Consider the following 7963-nt stretch of genomic DNA (forward strand, 5'->3'; position numbering starts at 1 on the left):
CTGTGTCAATTTATCTATTTAAGTATTCAGTTTTATTTACTTTCATGTTCTTTTATTTTTATAATAACTGAATTCTGGCACTTTTTCCTTTTTATGTTTTGTTGTTGTTGTTGGTTCACATATAATAATATTATATATATTATTAATGGTAATATTAATATTAAACAGTAATAATATAAATGAATATCATATATTAATATTATATATTAATTTTATATTAATATATATTCATATTACGTACTAATATATATTAATAAATATTAATATTAATAGATATTAAGACTGGACCGGTAACAGGATTCATAGAACCAGAGTTATATCTGTACCTTTGTTACGAAGAATCTTTTTATAATCATAATTTAATCCCACAAAATCTTCAGAAATAACAAAACATCATATTTTAATGAACATCAGTTTGAATCCAACATGAACAAATAATAAAAATATAACACTGATACAAAATGAGATAAAAGAAGAACAAGTTTTAGTTCTTATTATTTACAAGTGTTTCATGGAACAATATTTAATAAACACAGAAGAAATATACATTATTATTATATGTTATGTCCCTTCACAATAAAAGTCTTTATTTCAGGACACTTGAACTTGTTTGTTTGTTTATTTAAATCAAAAAGACAGAGTTATTTATGTTTCTATAATTCTTTCTTCATGTTGTATTGTGTTATGATTGTGTAACTTGACTGTTGTAGTGAATGAGCAGCATTAAGCTCTTATTGTGAAAGGATCATGATATAAACATCACACATGTTCTGTTTGTATTTATACCAAAATGCATTATTGATGTACAGAATATGAAACACTTGATTTTAGTGTTTCATGACTAGTAACGGCTCCCACCAGTGGACTTCTGGGTAATGTAGTACTTCAGGAATAAAACAGTATAAAAACAGAGATAATTATTGATGTTTGTGTACAGATTCATATTTCCTGAATATTCACATTATGAATGAGAATGTAAACACATCACAGACTCTCAGAACTACAATAAAGCCTGATGACTTCTACTCAACTACAACTTGCATCTCTTCTTTCTGATGAAACGTCTTTATTGTCATGAAGAAGATATCATGGTGTGATGTCATCGTTTTCTCTTCAAAATGTCATAAGATCTTTATCTCACAATAACAACAAACAGATTGTTTTGTTGTTATTATGAGGCGTCCATGTTTGTTTCTGTTAGTTTGAGATTCATTCAAAACAGAAACATACTTTCAATACGTCCAGGGAGCTGTAGACCTGTCTGTCCCTCGACCGGTCTGTCCCTCGACCGGTCTGTCCCTCGACCTGTCTACCTTTCGGTCTCTCTGTCCGCCCGTCCATCTGTGTTTCTACCTTTCTGACTCTTTGTATGTCTGTCTGTCCCTCTACCTGTCCGTCCGTGTACCTGTTTAATTCTATTCACTTTATTTTGTATAGACCAAAATCACAAAACACTGTTTACCTTTCTGTCTAAATGTCTGTCTTCTTGTCTATCTACCTGTCCTTGGCAGAGCGCAGGTCCGTTGTGATTGGGTCATGTTGGATGGTCTGGTGCAGCATCAGAGCCAATAAACCGGCTCGATTCGTCATCGCTGTCCTCAGATTCCTCTCCTGCTCAAAAAGCTCGTCCAGCTTATACCACTGAGAGAGAGAGAGAGAGAGAGAGAGAGAGAGAGAGAGAGAGAGAGAGAGAGAGAGAGAGAGAGCGAGAGCGAGAGCGAGCGCGAGCGCGAGAGAGAGAGAGAGAGAGAGAGAGAGAGAAGGCTACTGTTAATAAAGGCTGTTGTTAATAAAGGCTGTTGTTAATAAAGGCTGCTGTTAACAAAGGCTGCTGTTAATAAAGGCTGTTGTTAATAAAGGCTGTTGTTAATAAAGGCTGTTGTTAATAAAGGCTGCTGTTAATAAAGTTACCACTCGGACTCTCTCCAGGTCGACCTCAGCACGGCGAAGTTTCTCCCAACAATAGTGTTTGTTACATTTCCTCTTCGACAGACGACAAAACTCGCCAGTCGGCTCAAACACGTCTTTCACCAGAGGACACCCACACACCTCGTCTGCTGGGATCTGACAAGGAGACAGGGAGAGAGATCAGTGGATCACTTCATATTGTTATATTTCATATTGTTATATTTCATATTCTTATTGTGTTTAATTGGGTTTACGACTCTGCAGAATGATGACAGACTGGTGACCTGTCTGATGGTACCTTTGGATCTCTGGAGTGTTCAGGACACAGAACCTGGAGCCGCTTACAGTATGTCTTACTCTGAGGGTTATACACGTCACAGAACAACCGGGTCGCCCTGAAACACAGACACACACATGAGAGACAGACAGGTTTTAGTCCGACAGCAATACACTGTTGAAAACACAGACAGACAGACAGACAGACAGACAGACAGACAGACAGACAGACAGACAGACAGGTGATCTTACCCCTCTATTCGTGTTGGGTACATGGAGCCAAACGATGTCTGACTCTCATACTGTTGAACACAGAGAGACAGACAGACAGACAGACAGACAGACAGACAGACAGACAGACAGACAGACGTTTGTGATTAATCATCCAGCTTATACCACTGAGAGTCAATCCTCAGTGTGAACAGATACATTCTTTTTCATACAGAAACAGTGTTGGTATTATGGGATGTCTGTGCTGCCTCTGACACCTTGGACCAAAACCACCACAGGAAGCAGCTGATTGGTTGTAATTTGGTGTCTCCTGTTAAAGAGGCACACTGACCTTAGCATAGCATCACACTGACCTTAGCATAGCATCACACTGACCTTAGCATAACATCACACTGACCTTAGCATAGCATCACACTGACCTTAGCATAACATCACACTGACCTTAGCATAGCATCACACTGACCTTAGCGTAGCATCTCTCCATGTGTCTCAGCGCCACCTTCGGGTTGACGGGGTGACTGCAGGAAACACAGAAGACCTGCAGGTCTGTGTCCTCACCGTCACCTTCAGTCACCTGGAGAGACAGACAGACAGACAGACAGACAGACAGACAGACAGACAGACAGACAGACAGACAGAGAGAGAGAGAGAGAGACACAGACAGGCAGAGAGAGAGAGACATGTCAGATAAAACTGATGAATAAAACTGAAAGTTAACTGTCTGTCTTCCTGTCTCACCTCCTCGTGGTGTTGGACCTGCTGCTGCTTGGCGTTGGCGATGATGCCTTCGAGCTCGTGGAAACGTCTCTCCATCAGAGTGAGGCGGAGCCTCGCCGCCTGCTGCTCCTTCCTGATTCGCTCCAGCTGTCTCCGCCCCATTTCCTCTGCAACGCACGGACTCTGCTGCCACTGCTGGATCCTCTGTGGAAGGATCTCATAGATACGACTGGCAGACAGACAGGCAGAAAGACAGGCAGGGAGACAGATAGAGAGACAGACAGATAGAGAGACAGGCAGGGAGACAGGCAGAGAGACAGGCAGAGAGACAGGCAGAGAGACAGGCAGACAGACAGGCAGACAGACAGGCAGGGAGACAGGCAGGGAGACAGATAGAGAGACAGGCAGGGAGACAGGCAGGGAGACAGGCAGAAAGAGAGAGACATCAGTTTGTTTATAAGACAGCTCAGTGGAGACAACTTCACTTTAATTGTGTTTGTAACAGGTCAATGTATTGTTGACTTGTTTGTGTCATTGTTTTTGTTGACTTGTTTGTGTTGACTTGTTTGTGCCGTTGTTGTTGACTTGTTTGTGTCGTTGTTGTTGTTGTTGTTGACTTGTTTGTGTTGACTTGTTTGTGCCGTTGTTGTTGACTTGTTTGTGTTGTTGTTGTTGACTTGTTTGTGCCGTTGTTGTTGACTTGTTTGTGTCGTTGTTGTTGTTGTTGTTGACTTGTTTGTGTTGACTTGTTTGTGCCGTTGTTGTTGACTTGTTTGTGTTGACTTGTTTGTGCCGTTGTTGTTGACTTGTTTGTGTTGTTGTTGTTGTTGACGACTTGTTTGTGTTGTTGTGACTCACTTGGTTGCGAGTTTCATGCCACAGTCCTCTGAACAGTACTTAGAGCTGGTCCTCGCCAGTTGGACACATCCTGGTCCCAGACACTGACGCATAGCCCTGCCCACCTCCTTAGCCCCGCCCTCTCCTCCCCCCCGCTCGCTGTGACGCACGCGCTCCTTGTGGCGCTGCTTGGCTTTGTGACGGCGAGGCTTCACGTCCTCTTTAGGAGCAGAGATGGACTTCTGCGGCTGAGGATAGGTGAGTTAGTGAATGAGGTCATCAAGCAGGTGATCTGTGACATCATCAGTGACATCATCGGTCCTCACCTTCTTCTCCGGCTTCTTCTCTCGTCTCTTGACGTGTTTCACCTTCACCGCCTTCTTCCTCAGGGAGTCCGACTGAGCGTCCTCTTCCTCGCTGTGCCACACCTGCAGACAGGAAGACGCATGACATCACCACAGGAAGTGCCTGTTCTGGCAGCTGATTGGTTCAGAAACACGTACTGACCAGGTCTCTGTATCCGGCGGCTCTGTACTGCTCATACAGCTCCAGCTCGCTCTCACTGAAGATCATGTCTTCATCCTCCTCCTCTTCACCCTCCTCCTCTTCATCCTCCTCGTCCTCCGTCTGATACCCCGCCCCTTTCCTCGACAGGCCGCGCCCCCTGACACTGCTTCGACTCATTTCCTCCTCTTTGAAACGAAGCATCTTCTACTCAGAGATCAAAAATTAATCAATACCAACATCAACATCAGAGAAACATGATATAGATATATATATAAACCTGAGACTCACCCGAGCTCGGACTTCACACTGCCGCTGACGACACTTCTGTCGGATCTTGTTGGGTCCTCCAAACTTCTTCATGTCTTTACAGAAGTCACACTGAGAGCAGTCCTCCGTCCTCAGACAGGCGTCACACTCCCCACACATCCGGGCCGAGCGCTTGATCTGGATCACAAAGAAACCACATATAATATAATATACAGTACATAATATATGGTTCATCCAGAGCCGGGTCACAGGGACAGCAGGGGGGTCCAGAGGTCCCTGTGACCCGGCTAGGCCTTCCCAAGACCAGAAGATTCTGGTTTACTACCAACTGGACAAACCCAAGAAAACCTCCAAAAGGGTGGAGTCCAGGAGGATCCACACCAGATCCCAGGTCCCTTTAGACCTGAAGGAGCAGCGTCTCTAAGACTGTGTTGACTCTACGAGCAACAGAACCACATCGTCTGCAAAGAGACGGATTTCTGAAGTCCTCAAACTGGACCCTCTCCTCCCCAATGTGGACCATGAGATCCATGAAGACCACAAACAGGATCGGTGACTAGGGCCGACCTGGACCCAGCTCTCACTTTGACCCAGGTACCCCGTGTTACCACAGTACCCCCCCACAGGACTCCTAAAGGGCCATGGTCCTAGGCCTTCTCCAGGTCTACAGATCACATGTAGACTGGAGGAACTCCACCTGTGAGCCCCGCCCCCTGTCGGTCTAGTTGCCAGGTTACCTGTGAGCCCCGCCTCCTGTCCATCTTAAGATGGTGGGTGGAGCTCCCATCTCCATCAGGTTTGTCCTCCCTCTCTGTCTCCGACTCTTTCTCCTCCTTTGTCTTCTTCAGACGGTATTTAATCTCCAGAGACGAGTCTTTGTCTGCAGGTGGCAAAACACACAGCTAACAGCTAACACACAGCTAACAGCTCACACACAGCTAACACACAGCTAACAGCTCACACACAGCTAGCAGCTAGCACACAGCTAACAACTCACACACAGCTAACACAGCTAACACACAGCTAACAGCGAACACACAGCTAACAGCTAACACAGCTAACAGCTCACACACAGCTAACACACAGCTAACAACTCACACACAGCTAACACAGCTAACACACAGCTAACAGCGAACACACAGCTAACAGCTAACACAGCTAACAGCTCACACACAGCTAGCAGCTAGCACACAGCTAACAACTCACACACAGCTAATACAGCTAACACACAGCTAACAGCTATAATATTCATATTTATGTTTCCAGCAGTGTTTCTACAGACTCTGGTTCGGGTACCTGAAGGCACCACTAGACTACGTTACTGCTCCTTTAAGACGTCTACTTCACTGACCTCTGCACGACGGACAAAACCAAACTCTGATGGATTTTGCTGCTTTCTCTGAAATGCCAACACAGTGTCCATGAAACCACTCAGTACAGCTGTCGCACCCTCTGACAGACAGACAGGGAGACAAACAGGTAGAGAAACAGACAGGTAGAGAGACAGACAGACAGGGAGACAGGCAGACAGGTAGAGAGACAGACAGACAGGGAGACAGACAGGTAGAGAAACAGACAGGTAGAGAGACAGACAGACAGGGAGACAGAGAGGTAGAGAGAGAGACAGACAGATAGACAGACAGGTAGAGAGACAGACAGGGAGAGAGACAGACAGAGAGACAGAGAGACAGACAGAAAGGGAGAGAGACAGACACAGGTAGAGAGACAGACAGACAGATAGACAGACAGGGAGACAGACAGATAGGGAGAGAGAGAGACAGACAGGGAGAGACAGACAGACAGGGAGACAGACACACAGGTTAGTGTAAATGTTCTTTGTTCGTTGATTCTTCATGGTTTTATAAACTTGAGGTTTTTACATCATGAAACAGTTGATGTCTGGTTTCCTGCAGAGACAGTAGACCGGACCTTTGGGGGTCTTCAGGGTTTTCATGGTCTTCATGGTGGTCTTCATCTCTTCTCCTCCTCCCTCCTCCTCCTCCTCCTCAGGGCCTCCCTCTGCTCCTGCAGCCTCCGACTGAGGGGAACAAGAGACATATCTAAGTAAAGCCACTTCAGACCAGGTCTACTCAGACCAGGTCTGATTAACATGGAGACTTTACAGACTCCACCGAACCTAGATTCGACCAGGACTACATCATGAAGTGGACCCTAGAGGCCGTTTAAAACCTGGCTTCAGATGTTCTCCACCCAGACCACATCAGACCTGATCCAGATGGAAAACCACCAGACCTGAACTTGTCAGACCTGGACCGGATTAATGTGGAGACTTGTATATTTCCATAGTTTTACCCTCCATCCAGACCACATCAGACCAGGTCTACATCAGACCAGGACGCTGGTCGGTCAGTTCGTTTTTCCGTCGTGAAACCAGACTCTGTGTGTGTGTGTGTGTGTGTGTGTGTGTGTGTGTGTGTGTGTGTGTGTGATGCTGCAGGTTCTCCTCCATCAGTGGAACATCTGCCTGAGAAGAAGCTCATGAAGAAGACTCACCATGAGGAAGCTGCAGCTGCTTCACACGCAGAAGAAGAGTCGGTCCTCCGGTGGAGTCCTCACGAGACCTCCGCTTACATTTCACTCTTTCATTACGAAGAAAATCTGTTCTTTGTTTCCGCTTCTTCTTCTTCTCCTTCTTCTTCTTCTTCTTCTTCTTCTTCTTCTTCTTCTGTGCCCAAAATGCAAGGCTGCAGCGACACCTGCAGGACGGAGACAGAACCACAGACCGGCTCAGTCTGGACCCGGTCTGGACCCGGTCTGGACCCGGTCTGGACCCGGTCTGTTATAGAGTCATTTATGTGATATGAAGCACAGTGGATAATAATAATAATAATTATAGTTATAATTATTAACATGCTAATATAAATAATTACAATAATTATGATAATAATAGAAATGATGCATACAATAATAATTATACTACAAATAATACAAATAATTATAAACATGATAATAATAAAAATAATAACTATAATAATTATAAACATGATGATAAACATAATACAAAATAAAAATAATTATAATCATGATAAACATAATAATAAAGGTAATGCACTGAAACACTGAGTTACATTCAAACAATAAATCTTTCTACAAAACTTCTTGTTAATATTTGTATTATTGTATCATTAATAAAGTATAAATAACGGATATATTGTTATATATATGTTATAACAGAGGAACCTGGGTGTGACCCTGATGA

At 44.3% G+C, this 7963-nt stretch overlaps 1 protein-coding gene across 1 annotated transcript; it reads right to left on the reverse strand.

Moving 5' to 3' along the window:
• Positions 1-375: 375 nt before the first annotated feature.
• cxxc1a (CXXC finger protein 1a) lies at positions 376-7420 on the reverse strand. The gene is made up of 14 exons (XM_068732170.1): positions 7258-7420; positions 6624-6781; positions 6095-6195; positions 5481-5623; positions 4765-4920; positions 4477-4680; positions 4296-4397; positions 3991-4217; positions 3154-3361; positions 2879-2989; positions 2437-2486; positions 2207-2303; positions 1912-2064; positions 376-1641 (listed from the first exon to the last, which is right to left on the reverse strand). Exons 1-14 carry the CDS (start codon positions 7258-7260, stop codon positions 1495-1497), a joined length of 1860 nt encoding a protein of 619 aa, XP_068588271.1. The 5' UTR covers positions 7261-7420; the 3' UTR covers positions 376-1494.
• Positions 7421-7963: the final 543 nt, after the last annotated feature.

This window comes from Cebidichthys violaceus, unplaced genomic scaffold, assembly GCF_023349555.1.
Source record: "Cebidichthys violaceus isolate CVI_PGR_0920_01 unplaced genomic scaffold, fCebVio1.0.p SCAF_57, whole genome shotgun sequence".
Lineage (NCBI taxonomy): Eukaryota > Metazoa > Chordata > Actinopteri > Perciformes > Stichaeidae > Cebidichthys > Cebidichthys violaceus.

Coding starts and splice junctions, on each gene's coding strand:
- cxxc1a (XM_068732170.1), bottom strand. Junction 4,398..4,476: donor CCGCCGGATACAGAGACCTG/GTCAGTACGTGT, acceptor TCCTGTCTGCAG/GTGTGGCACAGCGAGGAAGA. Junction 3,362..3,990: donor GGCATGAAACTCGCAACCAA/GTGAGTCACAAC, acceptor TCTGTCTGCCAG/TCGTATCTATGAGATCCTTC.